The sequence below is a fragment of the Physcomitrium patens genome, chromosome 4, assembly GCF_059467195.1.
Source record: "Physcomitrium patens ecotype Gransden chromosome 4, ASM5946719v1, whole genome shotgun sequence".
NCBI classification, from domain to species: domain Eukaryota; kingdom Viridiplantae; phylum Streptophyta; class Bryopsida; order Funariales; family Funariaceae; genus Physcomitrium; species Physcomitrium patens.
The window spans coordinates 10,500,661-10,519,829 of NC_143413.1; the positions used below are offsets into that span (position 1 = coordinate 10,500,661).

Consider the following 19,169-nt stretch of genomic DNA (forward strand, 5'->3'; position numbering starts at 1 on the left):
AAATGAACAAATTATAGATTACTTTTGTTGTATGTAATTGCTTGATTGCACTTATTTCACTTATTTTATATTATTCTTACTTTTTTTCTTATCTATTGCATCTTCTACTTCACACCACTAATTACAATAAACTTTTAATTAAGATAATCTTATAATTTGGATCAAGAAAAAATAATTATCTTCATAATTAATTAATCATTGATTTTTTATCTTTATAATAATATAAATATATAAAAACCACAAATAAGTTTAGAAGATAGAATTTAATCTGTATTGAACCTCATTTGTTTTATAAAAAAATAATTTTTAGTTATTTATCTTAATTTTAATGGATGTCAACAATAAAAAGCAATAATCTTCTTTGCTGCATCTATAAGATTCCTAGATAGTTTCCATATCATATTTGGATTAATATACAAGATATTTTAACCTATTTTGGCACAACCTTAAATCTAAAATATCTTCTATTACAAACTCTTGATTGTGTTCTACTTCTATGGAAAAAAGTGACATTTTGCTTCTTCTTGTTATATTCTATATCTTGTATAATTAAAAAAAAGAACATATGAAATATACATTGGATATTTACAGATATAAGTAGGTATAATTGATATACAATTATATTGATTTGATTACAAATAAAATATGATTTAAGTCTACAATAATTCAACTTATCGTAAGAACCAATAGTCTTAATATTGTATCAAAGTAACTATATTTTGTTGCCAATGTCAAATTGATGTTGTTTTTTGTAATGTATATCTTATTTAATCTTTTATTATTTTTAAGCTTTACATAATTATATTTTTATTTTTTTATATAGCTTTGATAAATAATTTGCCAAATCTTTCATTGTATGATTAATAACATTTACAAAATCAAAGATATCAAATTATGAATAATAATCTTAATTAATAAAAAAATTTAAATATTGTTATATTATATTATATTATATTATATAATAAAAATTTATTATATTATAGGCAAACTCTACAAATGACATAACAATTGTCTAGTTATTTAGATAATAGTTGATGGTACATCTCAAATACTATTTTTAAACTTAATTTATTTGTTTTTATTTATCCATCAATTTGACAGTAGAAGATGGAAAATAATTAAATATCAAATTTTAATAACTTAAAAAAATCATGATTTAGATAAAATTTAAGTCTTTCTATTCATATAATATTCCTTGAAAATTCACAATAGTAATAGATGTCCAAAAAAAATAAAGCTATTCCTTTATTTATAATACTTTTTGTACGTGGTACAAAATATGCCATTTTAGTGAAGTAATATACAATTATAAATATAAATCATAAGAGCTTGAAATTAAAGGATCAATAATAAAATTCTTAAAAATTTAAAAATATAATTATTTAAATATAGATAATGGATATAAAAGTCTATTAGAATAATGATAAAGAAGTTTTGATCTTCAACATACATTACATGTCTATACAAAGTCTTTATCTTCCTTCTACATTTGAAGCCACAAAAATAATCCTTGAAATTAATTCTAAAATCTTATTCTATCCAAAATATTATATAATTGAAAAAAAATTTGGAGCTTGAAAAGCACATATTTTGAAATACATTAGTATTCTTTGATATAAAAAAAAAATCTTGCATTCAAACCTAGAAGTATTATGAAATATAAAAAAATTTATTCTTAATATCATGCATAAGAAGATTTGAGAATATATTTAATTAAACTAGATCAAAAAATATTGAATTAATAATTTATATTAATTTTTTTGTCTAAAGATGAAATTTCTTTTGCTTCTAAAGAATCATTTTTTGTTAAACAAAAGCTACATCACTTTCTTTTAGTGCAAGATAAAAATACTTAATAAGAGTATTTAACAAAATTTTTCGTTTTTTCGGCCAATAAGTATTCTTAAATTCAAATCTTGGTAAAGACATGCTCTAACAAGCTTAGCAATAATTTAAAACATGTATTGACATAAAATACTTGAGATTCTTGTGATTTTTATAAAAAAATTACTAGACTAAATTATTATTTAAATAATGATACCATTCTTAAAATAAATCCATAATTGTAAAAAGATTTTTATTATAGATGTTATATTAATTGTGATTGCTAAAAAGTTTCTTAAATATAAAACTAATAGATGTAGTTTATCATCTACTTTCATTTGTGGTAATATTGCACTCAAATTAGATTTTCATGAGTTTTTTTTCTAAAATAAGTAAAAAAATAAAAACAATATAAAATTGGAATTATAATAAAAGTTATATTTAAAGCTTCAAATGTTGCTTTAGCTTCTTATTCCACTTAAATTTGTCTTTATAAGTAAAATATATAAAAGAGATATAACTTGAAAGAAATTATTGATAAAGATATGATATTAATTAGAAAATCTCAAATAACACTGAACATCTTTTATTGTCACAAATATATAATTATTTAGATTAGAAATATTAGATAGAAGGTAAATATGAGTAGATTTGACAATATCTTATAGAAAGACTTCTTAAAAGCTTCAAAGATGCAAATTTGTCTTTACACATATTTATAGTTGATTGATAGGTTAAAAAGTGGACTAACATGTTGGTTACACATTATACATGTTGGCAACTTGTGGTACAAGTTGGCCATGTGGTGTACATGTAGAAATTTATTTTTGCAAGTTAGACACATAGCTTCTAGTTAGATAATATATATATATATATATATATATATATATATATAGAAGTAAGAATAAAGCCCTTATGATTCTTTTTAACAACTCTTTTTTTTAATCTAATTTCAAGAGTCTTTAGTCTTCTTGCCTTTAGCAATAGCTATTCTAGTTTTAATATTATATTATTTTTGAGAGAATGTTTATTTTTTTTGAGTGACACAAGAATGTATTGAGATTTTTATTATTTGTGATTTATGTCTTTGACACTTATTTTTCTTAGAACCTTCCAATCTATGATAATTTGAACTTTCTTAGGATCTATTATAAGATTGCTATTTAAAATAATATATTTTAATAAATTAATTTGAGTTGTATAAAATATATATACATTTTAAATCTTAGCATATAATCTTTCATTTCTAAGTTTTTGTAACACATAATAAATAAAAAAAATTATTCTTTTTTGTATTCTTAGAATAGTTTAAAATATTTTTTAGATATAAAATGATAAAATCATCTAATAATTCTTAAAAGTATATTATTCATGAGACATTAAAAATCATTTGGCATATTTGTGAATCTAAAAGACATAATATTACATTCAAGATGCCTATACATAGTTCAAAATAAAGTCTTTCATTTAATTTTTAATTTTTAATTTTATTTTTTAAATATATCATATTATGTATTTATTGTATATTTATTTATTTATTTATTTATTTAATAAATATTGAGATTAAAGATAGGAGGTACCTATTATTAATAAGAATTTTTTTTAATCTTTAATAATCAAGGTACATTTGTAGTGATTCATTTTTTTTTCTTCACAAATAAAATAGATGCTTCTATTGAAGATTATTATTGATATTTAAAGTTCTTAGCCACATTCTCATTAGTATATTTCTTAAGTGAAGTCAAATTATTTTATAATAAATTATGGATTAGTCAAAATGGTAGTTGAACTCTTTTTTAAAGATCAATTGAGCAATCATAAGGATAATGCTTTAGAAGAGTATGTGAAATCTATTTCTTAAAAACATCTTGATAAGCTTTATACTAGCTTAGAATGTTGCTTTAAGTCTTTTCAATATTAGAAATGAATGTGGCATATATAACAAAAGACAACATTTTTTTGTAGCATGTATAAAAGCCATTGGAACTATAAATAAATGTTTGGTCATATTAGACTTATGAATTTCCACTTATTAGCAAAAGTCTCAATTATTCCATGAAAAAAATTAATATTATAAGATATTCAATCTATCCAAGGATTATATATTTTTAAAATGATTGGATTAAAAAGATTGGATCTAATAACATTAAATATTACTAAGCTATTATATTCATGTATTGCTATATATATAAGAATGATTTTTTAGATAGCACTTTCTAAAGACAAATAAAAACCATCTATAACTTTTATATGTACAAGCTTATTTTTCTTTCTTAAAAATATTTTATGTTTTTTTAACAAAGTATTCATCTAAAAATATATATATTAAAGCTTTTAAATCTAACAATGTAGAGACTTTGTAGTTTTTAGGTCCTAAAAAAAATATCTATTACAAAAAAGGTGAAAGATTTGAATAGATATTGCAAATGATTCCAATTACATGGTTGTTATTATAATTGAAGAAACTTGTTTTTTGACACATTATCTTTTTTGACATCCATGCTATTTATTTTACAGTTGCATTGCTTCTTTAGATAATGTTGAAAAGTATGCTTAGGTTTTTTACAATATAAATAAAATCTTCTTTGACAATGTTGAGTCTTTTATATTCAATAAAAAATTTACTACATATTATATTAATTTACATAGATGTTTGCCTAAATAAATATTATTTTATTATATATCTCTCTTATAATTGCAATAGTAAAAATATCTGGATTTAATTATAAAGTTGATATACTTGCTTCTTTCAATTGTCCAACTTCTTTTCTTAGATATTAGATTTCATTGTTGACTTTTCCAATAGGCATAAAAATAGTATTTTATAATTGACATTGTTAATATATAAAATCTTTGCTCTAAAAATATTGACAAGATCATGAAGATTAGTAATAGTTGCAAATCTATTTTTACTTCTACCAAATTTAGTATCCATAATTTTTTCTTTCATCTAGTATCCATAATTTTTAATTTCATCTAGTATCCAAATTTAGTATCCATAATTTTTTCTTTCATCTAGTATCCATAATTTAGTATGCATAATTTTTTCTTTCATTTAGTATCCATAATTTTTTCTTTCCATAATTTTTTTTTCTTTAATAAAAAAAACTTTAAAAAATCTATAAATAAAATTAAAGAAGGATAATTTTCAATATCTAATATTAAATAAAAATCCCTATAAAGAAAGATATTTTACTCTCTTTGAAAAAAGAATGAATGTTATAAGACAAAAAATATTGATTTAAAAGTGAGAAGTTTACAATCTTTAAAATACAACAAAAAAGTAGAATATTCTTTTTACTTTTTTTAAAAAAAAAGTATAACAAATTAACACTCTTGTCAATAACATGAATTATAACAAAACTCTACAAAAGTATTATACTCTTGCGATATTTAAAAAGAGGAAGTAAACAAATTAAAATTAGTTATAAGATAGAAACTATAATGACTATTGCCAAATAAAAGAAGACTAAGAAAGAAGAAAAACTTTGATAAGAGTAAAGAATGCATCACTCTTGTATCCATATTTACTATCTAATTAGAGAGCTATGTACTATTTACATATTTACTATCTAATTAAACATTCTTTAGGTCATTCAATACGTGTCCAACTTATGATACAAGTTTTCAACATATGTGCTACATGGAGAACTTGTATGACAAATGACTAACATGTGCAATATGTACCAAAGTTTTTCAAACTACCAACACTTGGAAAATCAATTAGCATCTATAAAACTTCTAAAAAGCTTTTCTATAAGATATAGAATTTACTTACTTCTACTTACTTCCATCTAACTCCTTTAATATAAGTAATTACTAATATAAATTTGCATGTTTGTAAAAAATTCATATTTTAATCGTACATAAATATTAAATACATTAACTTTATTTGTATTTAAGAGTTTGAAAGATTATTTTTTATTATAATATTATTATTTGAATATGTGTTTTTAATGGCCTTACATCATCTTGTTATTGTTAGTGAATTAAATCACTTAATATTTTTTTTGTAAGAAAGCTATTTTAAAAATGTAATAAAGTCTTTAAAATTTAAAATTTTGCATCAAAAGATAGTATGAATATTTGTATGCTATTAAGACATCATCTTGCTTTGCAATTGTGTCTTATTTGTGGTCACTCTTTCTATAAATTATATAGGATATTTTCATGTTGGATTGAAGAAAAACTAAATAAAAACAACCTTTACTTTAACAATGTTTTTATAACATTTTTATGATCCACATTTTTATGATCCACCAAAACTTGGAGTGATCCATCTTTTATTTTTAAAATAAATCATTTGCTTTAAAATCAAACATATGTGCTCAATGAGGTTTGTTAGTAAACATGTTATCAAAATGTTTGTTCCAACTGTTAAATTCTATGTGTAAAAAAATTAATCAGTACTTCAAACAGAATATGTACTTAATTTTAAAAGTGTAAAGTAGGTTCATAAGTTTGGCATTTTGATTTTATAGTAACCATTACTTCTTTATATTTAAGAAGCATGTTATTTTGTATTCAATATAAGTCATATGTGTATGTGTATATATGCAATTTTAATATGAAAAAACACGTTTGACAAATGGAGTGCCATTCTTATGCTCAGGCATAATTGCTTTGGATTTTTCTGAGGAAAAAAAATAAAAATGCTGGCTCACCTTACAATTATTTTTGTTGTTTCTGCTTAAAAATATCATTGGCACAATTTTAAACTAACATTAAAAATAAATAATTTAAATCAAAGTATTTCAAAGACTAAAGATGCAGAATGAGTTGAACAATAAATAGAAAATGCATTTTTATGCTACTGCTCCAAGTGCACATGTTTGTACTCATAGCAATCTTAAAATTAAGAGCAATGCTGCAAGTTGATTTTTCATAAAAAATATATTGTAGTGATTTCATATGGTTTTAGTCTTGATAAAAATTTAAGTTATCAATAAATATGTATACATACATATAGTATTCAGATAAATAAGAAAATTTACTTTTTTTTTTTTTTTTTTTTTTTTTTTGTTTTTATTCATATTTTTTGAAAACTTAATATATTTTGAGATTTTATTTTTAAAGTATTTGGTTATCATACAAAATTAGATGTTTTGAAATACTCAGTTACCAACAATAGTATAAATTTATGACTTTGATAAAAGTATGACTAAAAACATTCATACCAAAGTTTATACATATATATATATATATATATATATATATATGTATGTATATATATATATATATGTGTTTGGTTTAAACCGTATTTATAAATTCACATAAAACATGCCATGAATAATAGTATTCCAAAAAAAATTATAAGAAATAATTTCAAGAAATGAGGGCATGAATTTCTAAATCAGAAACTGTAAATCAATTTGATTCCTAAATACTCATATACACCTATGTGAGCATACTTTTAATGATCAACAAAAGTATATATATATATATATATATACATGTATATATGTATTAAATACAAAATCTATCATTCTACAGATGTGACATTCGGAATGCAAATGTAGACAACGATTAAGCATCAAAAATTGACATGGGAATTCTGTTCTATTGGGCTGTTCTGTTGGGGGTGGTTTGGTGGGCATGGGCAAAAGGGGTTTAGAACGGCCAGAGGGCTTCAGAATTAGGGTTAGGGTTTAAGGCCGCTTGCAGGCGTTGAGAAGGAGGACGACGATGATGACGGGTCATCATGGAGCTTTGGTTTGTGCCTTGTGATGGGCAGAATTGGAAATTTGCTTCTCGAGTAGAGGAAGCTTAGAATGAGCAAGTAGTCTTTGTGTTGCACTGCGGATTCTGGGAATGGCCCCAGGGATGAAGGGCAAATGTCTCGGGAAGGGAAGGGCACGCAGGGCAAATTTCAGGGGGAAGAGAGTGGACGAGGATGAGGAGATTCAATCCCTCGAGGCGCGAATCGCCGCAGGAGCGCCTGCGCCAGGCACCAATCCTCTTGCGTTCACAATTGCCAAGGAATCGGATGAGAGTGGGAAGAAAGGGGAGCCAGGGGACGGGGATGCTCTGAAGCCGTATGCCGGAGCCAAGGATTTCGCCGCGTTGCCTCTCTCGGACCGGACGCAAAGGGGTTTGAAGGAGCATAAGTTTGTGCACATGACTGCTATTCAGAGAGCGGCGATACCCCACGCGCTCTGTGGGCACGATGTGCTTGGCGCAGCGAAGACTGGCAGCGGCAAGACGTTGGCCTTTCTCCTGCCGGTGAGGTTTCAAATTTCAGCTCGAGTGTACCCAGGGTTTTGCAGTCGAGAATTTCCGTAACTTGGGCTTTGCTGGAGTGAGTGGTTGTTTTTAGAGAGGTTTTCGAGCGTGAGCACCATAGTTTTGGTTGTTCATCGACGGAATTCGATCATATGAATGGTTTTGCTGAATTTGTTTCTTTTTTTCCTGTGGGCTTTTATTTCCCTTGTTACTTCCGAGCTTTTTGACATGTTTTCGGAGCTGGGTCCTCTCACAGTAGGTGATGTAAAGATTTGTCACCCCACCGAAATATCTTTCAGATGCTTGCGTGTCTTTTGAAGCGAGAGAGAGAGAGAGAGAGAGAGAGAGAGAGTGAGAGAGAGAGAGAGAGAGAGTTTTTTTTTGCAGTTACAGGCTTTACTCGTGTTCACAGGATTGAGGTGTTTTATGACGTGCAGGTAGTTGAGAAGCTGTATCGATTGAAGTGGGGTGCTGTGGATGGAGTTGGTGCCATCATCATTTCTCCCACACGAGAACTTGCAGGTCAAATTTTCGATGAGCTTCGAAAAGTCGGCAAACACCATTCAATTAGTGCAGGGCTGCTTATAGGAGGGCGAAAGGGAGTGGACACTGAGAAAGAAACTGTAATGAACCTGAACATATTGGTTTGTACCCCTGGCCGGCTGTTGCAACACATGGACGAGACACCGAACTTCGACTGCTCACAACTTCAGGTGAGTTGGTAGAAGGACACAAAGTCTCGATTTTTTCACTAGTTGCAGGGTACTGCTCCTTGGATACTGCAATTTTGTTTAATTAATAATCTGGCTTGCTGACAAGTTTTCATAATATTCATCTAAAGAAGCTAAGCTTCTCTTACGGTTCAGCTGAAGCCAAGGTGTGTTTCTTGCGGTCATGTGGAATAGGTGCTGGTGCTCGATGAGGCAGATCGCATCTTGGACATGGGGTTTTCTGGAACTTTGAATGCTATACTGGGACAACTTCCTAAGGAGAGACAGACAATGCTTTTCTCCGCCACACAAACAAAGTCGGTAAAAGATTTAGCTCGTCTGAGCTTACGAGATCCTGAATTTTTGGCAGTTCACGCAGAATCTGCAGCGGCTACGCCAGCTAGGCTTCAACAAACTGTTATGATCGTCCCTTTGGATGAGAAGATGGACATGCTCTGGAGTTTTGTAAAGACACATCTTCAAACTAAGATGCTCGTCTTTCTATCTAGTTGCAAACAGGTAGATGGTGCACCTAGTGACTTCATTGTGCGTTTGTCCTATTCTCTAGCTGCAACTATCGGACGCATTATATCCACAGATTACATGCGACGCTTACGTGCTTTGCTGTGTTGAGCAGGTGAAGTTTGTACATGAAGCATTTAGACGACTTCGGCCTGGTATACCTTTGGCCTGTTTGCATGGGCGCATGAAACAAATGGCAAGAATGGCCACTTTTTACAAATATTGTGAATCTAAGCACGCACTCCTCTTTGCTACTGATGTCGCAGCACGAGGATTGGACTTTCCAACTGTTGATTGGGTCCTACAGGTAACCGTTGAATTATTTGGTAGTTGTATTTCATCATAACCTCAATTTTCCTGGTATGATTCGCGTCTCTATAGATCTTTCTTATGCGACAAATGTCTGCTTTCATTTAAGCATTTAATAAGTATCTTTATACATGGCCCGTCTCCTAATCAAATAACATGCCTAAACAGGTAGATTGCCCTGAAGACGTGGCCACTTACATTCACAGAGTGGGGCGTACTGCCCGTTACACTGCATCTGGCCATTCTCTTCTCTTCCTTGCACCGTCAGAGGAGCCTATGCTGGCTGCATTGGAGGCGGCGAAGATTCCTGTGAGATTGATCAAGGTTGGGCTACTTATCATTTACGTACTTCTAATAGCTTTTAATAGATATTTGTTTGAAAGGATCTGTGAAGCTGTTAATTTTTTTGCCTTAGCAAAGCCTTAACATTTTTAGCTTAAATTCTTGCATTTCATTTCGTGCTTGTGCATGCTTTAATGGGATTATCTTTTTTACTTGCGTTGAGAGCTGCGTTGTGAACATGACAGGCAAACAAGGAAAAGGTTCAACCTGTATCAGGGGCTCTCGCCGGATTACTATCAAAAGATCCAGATTTGAAGTACATGGCTCAACGAGCATTTACAACATATCTCCGCGGTATACATGTACGTGCAGATAAGTCAATTTTTGATGTAACTCAACTTCCACATGCCGAGTATGCCGCATCATTGGGATTGCCCACAACGCCGCGCATCCGTTTCCTGAAGAGAGGGGTGAAGGGTGGCAAGAATATTCAAGGCTCAGAGCAGGTAACTACTCACTTTGCTGGCCAAGTTCCATGGCTGGATATGCAGAAGATAGTTGGCAGTTTCTTTGTTTACCTCTGTTTATCTCTCGCCTCTATCGCCTCCTTACCTTTCTTTATTCGCATTCATTTTATCAATAGTGCAGTATAGGGAGTAATTTCGCTGTAAGAACAGTTGTTTTGTATCTTTGTTATGCACTATGTTGATTCGTTGTCCATGGTATCTCAATTAACAGACCAAAGTTTTGTCCAGGATGTTGGTGGAGGAACCGACGAAGAAAATGATGGGGAAGATGAGGCTGAACCTATGACCACTTTAGATGACAAAGAAGAGACAACTAAGGAGACAAATGGTCTTACAGCGAAGAAGAAAAACAAATTGGATCGACTTTTTGCCCGGAAAAACAATGACGTTCTCTCTTCTGCATTTGACAAAATTAGAGCACATGACGATGATGAGAGTGATGGTGAGGACAACAGTGACGCTGACGAGTTTTTGACTAAGAAAAGACCAAGAGAGCAGGGAGAGGCGGACGAGTTCCTGACAAAGAAAAAACCTAAATCAGACGCTGAAGAAGTAGAGGGCAAAGCAATGAAAATGAAAAGGTGGGACGTAATTCAGTGCAGATGCCGTTCCCGTCGTAGGAGTTTTTCAAAACACTCGTTATTACTAGTACATTCATTTGCGTATTCGCCGACAAAGGTAACAGTAATACGCTTGGAATTGTTCTCAAAGAAGTAAACGGTGTTTTTTGTTCCTGCAGCTCGGGTGTCAAGATCTTGAAAAAGAATAAGTTGAAGATAGATCCTAGTAGGGCTGGAGCACATCGCATGGTGTTTGACGATGAGGGTGTTGCTTTGCCTCCCTTAGAAGCTCTTGCTAGACAAAGCAAAGAAGTACTCAGCGCCCCACCAGGTATTTATTTTTATATTATTTTCTTTCAGCCTTTTTTATCATTCTTTTTGCGTTAGGACCTTGCGGATTATACGCCTCGAGTATTATACTTTTTGTTGTTAATGCTGTCTTTCATGTTCAGGTGTGAGTAATGAAGTTGTGGAAGCAGCGAATGAACGGTACAAACATCTGAAAATGGAGATGAAACAAAGAGACAAGGAAGATCGTCTTCAAGAGAAACAAAGGCTACGAGAGAAGAGAACGAAAATGAAGCAAAAACTGCGTGCTGTATCGGATGAGGATGAGGATGACGATGAAGTTGCAGACAGTGGTGGGGATACTAGTGATGCGAGCGACGGTGAGAATATCAAAGAAAAACAGAGGAGAAAATACAGGCGAGCAGCAAACGAGGAGAATGAAGAGAGTGGCAGTGATGGTGAAGATAGTTTCAGAAATGGTAGTGACTCAGATGCGCCATCACAGAAGCCGAAAGCAAGACGCGTAGGTCGAAAGAGGGACTCCAGTGAAGATCATCCCTCTGATGTTCAGGAGTTGTCATTAGCTGAAAAAGAGGCCCTTGCTCTCAAGCTTTTGAAAATGAGAAGAAAATAAGATGTTACTTTTCAGTCTGGCCGGACCCAACGTCATTTTTTTGTAGATAGGACCATAGGACCCATTTCAGCTTTCTCTCTAAATACAGAGATTGCAACCAAAACAGGTCATCAGGATAGCACATCAAATGGTGTGATCAGCAAGTATACAGTTGAGAGTATTCCCATGATTTCTACACTTCCTTTTTGAGATAGTATTGTTCTACTGATTTCAACTCGATGTAAGATGAGTCACAGTTCTACACAACCTCTATTAATTGTATGACTTATCTCAAAAGAGCTGATTATTGATTATCTGGATTGATTGAACGCGCAATTCTTAATTTAACCTGTCTGATACTCTTTCCGACATTTGACACGAGTAATCCAGAAATATACAAGGATCTTCTGATGCATCATATAGTGCGCTTAAAACAGGTCTCAATCTGAGCCTCAAAGCAAGTCTCAACATCTACAGTACTGAAGTCATTAACCGACAGTTAAAAATAATCAAAAGTACATTATCCCTTCAAAACATTGAAACCATCTCTGCATTCACACTGGAACATGTTCAGATTCTGACGAATTCACAGTGGAACATGTCCAGATTTCAACGCATTCACACGGGCAAGTTTCACGTCGCACATGAGCATGGGATAGACTTGTGTCGTCTCTTTCTGATTGCTATCTCATGGATCTGTTCGTCTTGTTTGCTTGCGTCAAAACTAGCGTTCGGAGCGAATTCGCTGAGGAGCTGCTCGCTGGGTCCTTAGCTTTGCTAGATGGGTAAACATATACAGTGAATTCAACCTCGAGGATCTCAGTTTCTGCGCGTGTATTTGTTACAAATCCGTCCTCACAGACGGCGATTATGACGATGCTTGAGACTTGGTAGATGGTCAGAATTGTAGTCGCTGCCTCTCACCTGCGGTAGATCTGTGGAAGGAGGGGTGTTACTTAGTCAGAATTTTCAACGATCGAAATACAAGGATAAGAAGTTCTGAACCACCAGGACTGCTACTATTTTTGACACCCTATGAAAGGTTTCTGCAATGAAGAATCGGTTCTGGAGCTCGCTTGACACAATTCGAATGACGCCATGGCCATGTTAAGGTGCAGCAGCGGCAACCTCAGAGTCCCCGCTTGCTTCTCATGTGCTGATTTCATAGCGTAAACACAATTGACGTTTGTGGGCTTTGCTCACGTATCCTCAATCACTATAATCTCGGTAGCCAATTCTCTGGGATTTTGCAACGACTGGTCCCGATCAGGGCTTCTGAAAGGCATCTTGCGTTCGTCCTCTGCGGATGCAATCATCTGGTCGTAGGATGACAATGCAATTTAGTGTCTCGAGGCCTTGAAGCGTTGGATGATTTGTATCCTGCTAACTTGCAGAAGCTTCTCAATCAGTGCTTCGGTTTGCGTGTTGGCATCGAAATGTAGAGATACATCCAGCCGCAGCTCGGTGTCTCGGTGATGTTAACACTGAGGTAACGGGATACTGAAGAGAATCTAGAGCGTGGCTTCCAATGCAGGATGTCTATGGCGGTGTTTGGTGGACATTTATTCTTCTTCCTTTATCCCACGTACCGATGCATGGAAGCGTTGTAATGAGGGACTCTTTCAGCGAAATATTGTATTAAATTGTAGATTCTGGTTGCATTAACCGCAAGAAGAGTCCACTCATTTGGTGCTAGAGGTTACACGGAGGTGGGATTTGAGTGATGTGGGCTTTATGGTCTCGCTTGTGATCGGTATCGCCTTCCAAATTTGATTTGATTTGATTCGACATCTTGTGGTCTTAGTTCCGCAGCTTCATATTTCTTCTTTGGGTTGGGATGAGGAAGCATGCTTTTCTAGGTCACGCTCAGTTCTTAGGCTTCTCGTGCACTTTGAACTGCAGCATACAGTTAGGGGATGAGGAAAAGAATCGGAGAGCCGCAGATACAGGATCTTGAGAAATTAAGTCGCGCAAATAGAGTACTCTGAATCACCTAATGCTCTTGTTAAAACCTGCGAGTTCCTGATTTGTGGAGGAATTGTCTGAAGTGGGTTTGCGGGCCCTCCGTCCAAGTTCAATTGAGGCAGGTGCCATGAAGATCCAGTGTCTACTTAGCATTGGGTTACCTGGGTACCAATTTTCAACATGCGACAAGCATCTGTGCATTTCGATAGCGGTGTAAGGCAGTGTCCTAACTTGATATTCGTCACCAGCAATTTTCACTGGTAGGTTTGATTAAACAATGTATCACCCACTTTGAACATGTGCGCAGAAGGGACATCTACAATGTCGAGGTCGACGAAAGACAGCCGAGAACCTAAGGGCAGACCACGAGGTATGCGAAAAGGGAGGATACCACCACCAAATCGACAAGGAATTGGAATGACACCTGCTAACATACGAGGTGGAGTAATGCGACCACCGAATGTTCACATGGTGGGAAGGCCAGCACCGAACCTGCAAGCCGGGGTTATGCTTCCACCGGTTGCTCAAGTAGCAGGAATACCACCGCCGAATGTGCAAGGTTGGAGAATACCGCCACCCAATGCGCCCGTCGTAGGAGTTCAACCAAATGTGCAAGGTGGGGGAATGATGCTACCAAATATGCTAGTCATAAGAATGCCGCAACCGAATTTGCAAGTCAGGGGAATGCCGCCAATTCCCGAAGTCATGGGAGTACCGCCAGGTATTGATCCTGACAGTCCACCGCGTGAGGATCTTACACCAATACCGGTTCCGAATTGGTTACTGTACCGACCTCGACGAGTGGGTGAACACGGATGGGCTAAAGACAACATCAAGAGCTTTTTGGTAACGAATAAGCATTCAAAACTTTTTCCCCTATCTGCAGTTTTATTTTATTTTAGTTTTATTTTAGTTTTATTTTTTTATGTTCATTTTCTACAGTCAGAATATCATTTGAGGAGACTAGAATATTTGCAGTACATCCCCGAATTCGATCAGGAGTGGGGGTCCGTCCAAATCGCAAAGCGATTCTTCACATGAATATTCTCCTTTGAATATGTAAATATATATACACATACATGTCAGTGTGTGTGTATTTGTTAACGCTTCTCAAGTGGTGATCGGTATCAAATTTAACATGTTTGAGCATCTGAATCACGACCCCCCGCTTTCATATACTTCCTGATCGATCTAAACTGGTATGTATATTCCATGATACAGGCCTCGGAAGAAAGGGCCGCTCACATGTGGGCCCGCCAGGTATCACTTCAAGAACAAATGAAGCGGTTCTTTTCCAACCATGATGGGGCCTTTGAGGAGTTTTCAGATTTGTTGGACTCTATTATAATAGATGTCGCATCTGAAGAGCACAGAGCAGCGAAACTTGGTTTCGACAGGCGCTATGAGCGTGGTGACCATCCAGTAGCTTTTTCAGAACTAACAATCGACTCATTTGGAGTCGATACGGTTGGATCATCAGACCCGTTTGCCAATACTACAAAAAAAACTGACGTATTTGGTTCGTCAGATCCAGGTGCCGGTGCTACGGTTGAATGTCCAGTTTGTGAAAAGCAAATGGAGGCTGGGATCTTTGCTGCTCATTTGGAGGAATGTATGGCCGATGTGAAGACCACAAAAGCAACAGTAGGAATCACATTTTCTTTTTAGATCCTTCCGTTTACCATCATACTATCTGTATCGTTTCTTGGGCAACGCTTCCTTAGTAGTATTCAAAACTAAGGGATGTACGATGATGAGCATGTTGGGAATCGTAAGCATGGAATGTTGCTCTTGAGGTGAGATCATTATTGTATCGTTATCATCTCTGGACAAAGCTCTTTGGACAAAGATATTTAACATGAAATGTAGCTTATATGACGCCTCGGAACAGACAGCATGCGGGACGCAATGTCAGAAGCAAAAGCAGCAACAATCTCAGGAGCGAGGCAAGATGATAGCTGACGAAAGCGCCCCATCACCTGACTCTAGCGAGATGAGTTCAAGTTCTGACGAACTAGTACGTGCTTTTGACTTTCTTCTTTCTCTGATCTACTGCGCCAAAATCAGGAAAAGAGGTAATTCACCCGAAAATTTGAAGTAGGTGGGGTTAGATACGATGTGGTGAAGAAGCATCTCTAAATTGATCAGCTGCCGAGTATCCTCACACATCTTCCTGGTACGGTGACTCAAGGCAGTACTGGTGGGAAGATATTGAAGACTAATCCCTCACATTTACAATCACGATTTGGATTCATGTTGATATTTTTATTTACGTTTTTTTTTTTATTTTGATTATTTTTTTATACAGCCTAAGGAAGCTCAGTTTGAGGAAGCTCAGTTAGAGAAATCTCAGTTTGAGGAAGGTCGGTGTAAGGAATCACTGCCTGATGAGACAGCATCTCAAGAACACGATTCGCAGGTAATGCCCAATGAAGTCCTGGTCGCTAATCCACCTACTTTTGCAATTTTTTTTCTTGAAGTAATTTCCATAAGTAATACTTTGTTCATGACAGTTCCTAATGGCTGCTTCCTCCTCTTTTGTTTTTCTGAAGCGGGAGGATGATTTAGCACAAGTGTTGGCACTATCATACAGCAGCGACGATTCATCAAACGAGGATCCGCCTGAGGATGATTCACCACCTGAGGATGATTCACCGCCTGAGGATGGTTCACCCCCTGAGGACGATCCACCGCCTGAAGATGATTCACCACCCCCTGAGGACGATCCACCGCCTAAAGATGATCCACCATCCCCTGAGGATGACTCACCACCAGATGATGATTTAGAGATAATTTCCGAAAAAAACCCGGCTAAGGACGTGTTGATAAATTTTCTGGGCTCGGCTATAATGGACGTTGCAAGAGAAGAATACAGAGAAGCGAAACTTGGTTTCCACATTAGCTATGAAAGTGATAAGCACTCATCAGCATCTGCACAATCGGAAGGAGACTTACCGAGTAACGTGAACGAATTTGGTTCACCTAATCGGGTGGCCAATGATACAGTTCGGTGTCCGATTTGTGGGATCAAGAACATTGGGGCTGATGATTTCAGTTACCATTTGAAGAAATGTATGGATAAGGTGAGAACCTCCGCACTAGCTGTTACTGCAACAATATCCTCATTTATTACATCAGTGTACAGAAGAAATATGATCATTATATTTGAGGATCTTAAAGAATATTTCTGAATTGCAATTGAACTGAGATTATTCCTGTTGGGTTGCGCGTAATTCTCCCGAGTCTTCCGCATCTACGTTCAATTTTTCAGTCTAATATGTTGATTTTCCCACCCCTTCGACCTTCATTGCTCTGTATGTTGATTATTCACGATAACAACTGGAGCTAGTGTGAAGGTTTGCGTAATCCACAATATCTAGTAACGTGACAGTATCAATGTGCACCACCGCTGCCAACGCTAGACAGCATTATCTTGTTGGATCGAAGCGACATGCATGACTGCGGCATGTAACATATAGTCTACCGAGTGCAGGTTCAGAGTCAAGCTGAGGCAAGTAATTTACGGAGAATTTCAAGTTCTTTGGAATCATCTGGTTCAAGCGGGGCGAGGTCAAGCACTAGCAAACCAAGAAGAACCGCACGCAACGCAACAGAGAGACTGCTGTCACTAACACCTCGATACAAAGCAAAATCTCATAGAAATACAAGGGTTTCAGAAACAGGAAGCTCCAGGGTGGGATCACCCGCAGAACGTCAAGCCTCGCAGCCAGACTGGGTTCCGCAAGAACATTGGACAGATCCCACTCAGCGCAACACAGAGAGAATCGATGTGGGAAATATTGTGGTGGAATCGCCCCCGAGTCCCCCACTAGCCTGGATTCTGCAAGAACTGTCAACAGACTCTTCTCAGCCCAACATAAACCGTAATGACGCAAGAAATCCCATAGAGCAAACACCAGCAGTAAATAAGGCTTTTCCACCAGAGTTGGTTCTGAAAGGACAGTCAACAGACCCTATTCAGCCCAACATTGAGCCAACACATGCAGTTAATCCTACGGTAGAAACACCCGCAGTCTGTCAGGCTTTTGCATCAGACCGCATTCGGGAAGACGCTGCTTAGTCTGAAATAGAGCTCATTGAAAACCCATATATGTTGCACCGAACCCTTTCTAAGGTCTATAGAAGATTATTTCCGGGCGTCAGCAGTATGGTAACAGCACAACAAGGCCTATCCTTAAATCATTTTCGTTGTCTCTCGGGTGTTTATACGTCAATGCTTTAATACTAAACCTTCAGCATGCCTTTTAGGGTAAGCGCAAACCACAGGTTTTACGTGCAGTCTACGTGTAAGAGTGGTTTTTGGCACGTTTTGAAGTTGAGAAGTTCCTAACATTGTTGTTTTCCATTTGAGCTTTCTGTTTATATTTTGGAAGTGGTCTTGCGAAATTCAGGTCTTGAAAACTTGAGCATTGCATTCGTGGCCTCTTACAATCATGACCTAGATGTGAGTTTCAACTTGTGTATGCTTCTTTGTAGTGCAGGCCGCTGAAGAGCAGGCAATTGAATCACTGGCCGATGACACAGCGACTCCAGAACACCTCAAACGGGTAATGTTCATGCAACACCCGGTCGTTGATTATTCAGCCTAACATTATTTTTATATTGATTTCTCCAGATTTTACCCTATTCAAAATTGTACCTGATGATTACTTCCCCTGTTTCAATCACTAACCGCAGAGTGACAATGAGTTAGCGCATGCATTGGAAGTGGAAATTGGTAGCAGTGGTGAACCTGTGGATAATGAATCAAAGGATGCTCCACATGAGGATGGCTCGCCACCAGTTATCGATTCGTGGATAATTACGAAAGGTGACCTGGTTCAGTGGATCTATTTGGATTTGCTGGACGCAATTACAATGGACTTCGTGAACGAACAACACAGAGATGAACACTTTGCAAACGTTGAACATTCGGTAGCCAATCCGAGGTTCACGGTCAAACCGAAATCCAAAGTTTATGTGTTGTTATCACCAAAGAGCAATACCAAGGCTAGAGTACCATGCTCGGATTGTGGAAGGAGCATGACACCTGGTCGTATTGAACGTCACTTGCAGAGATGTAGCTTAAAGGTGAGCGCCTCTTCACGAACCGTGAGACAAACAATTGTTTATATAATAGGCCTTCTGTAACCGAACATCCGATCCAACACATGGGCGAGATTGAGCAAAGCTCACTTGGGGTGTGACATCACTCTACAGGGGATGCCAGCCAGTTGAGAACACCGCAAAGATTACACTTCTCAGCTCGAGTCTCTTTCGGTGCAACCCTTCAAACCGAGAAACTACGGTACAATTCCCACAGAAACTCTCGACCCAACTCGGCAAA

At 35.6% G+C, this 19,169-nt stretch overlaps 2 protein-coding genes across 4 annotated transcripts; both read left to right on the forward strand.

Moving 5' to 3' along the window:
- Positions 1-7,463: 7,463 nt before the first annotated feature.
- Positions 7,464-12,205, forward strand: LOC112281788 (DEAD-box ATP-dependent RNA helicase 32). Its single transcript, XM_024518677.3, has 9 exons — positions 7,464-8,046; positions 8,484-8,759; positions 8,952-9,275; positions 9,394-9,585; positions 9,756-9,911; positions 10,115-10,375; positions 10,625-10,977; positions 11,136-11,287; positions 11,409-12,205. Exons 1-9 carry the CDS (start codon positions 7,636-7,638, stop codon positions 11,876-11,878), a joined length of 2,595 nt encoding a protein of 864 aa, XP_024374445.1. The 5' UTR covers positions 7,464-7,635; the 3' UTR covers positions 11,879-12,205.
- Positions 12,206-12,265: 60 nt separating this feature from the next.
- LOC112281160 (uncharacterized) lies at positions 12,266-18,390 on the forward strand. 3 transcript variants are annotated; one of them, XR_012217336.2, is made up of 8 exons: positions 12,266-12,969; positions 14,130-14,668; positions 15,044-15,466; positions 15,714-15,839; positions 16,131-16,241; positions 16,375-16,905; positions 17,316-17,993; positions 18,325-18,390. XR_012217336.2 is itself a non-coding variant. In XM_024517392.3 (7 exons), the coding sequence occupies exons 2-7, from the start codon at positions 14,144-14,146 to the stop codon at positions 17,901-17,903; spliced, it is 2,304 nt and encodes a 767-aa protein (XP_024373160.1). In that variant the 5' UTR covers positions 12,266-12,969; positions 14,130-14,143; the 3' UTR covers positions 17,904-18,085. The 3 variants fall into 3 exon arrangements, 2 of the variants coding, with proteins under 2 accessions (XP_024373160.1, XP_090105844.1); XM_024517392.3 differs by lacking the exon at positions 18,325-18,390 and having other exon boundaries at positions 17,316-18,085; XM_090249718.1 differs by lacking the exons at positions 12,266-12,969; positions 18,325-18,390 and adding an exon at positions 12,987-13,346 and having other exon boundaries at positions 17,316-18,085.
- Positions 18,391-19,169: the final 779 nt, after the last annotated feature.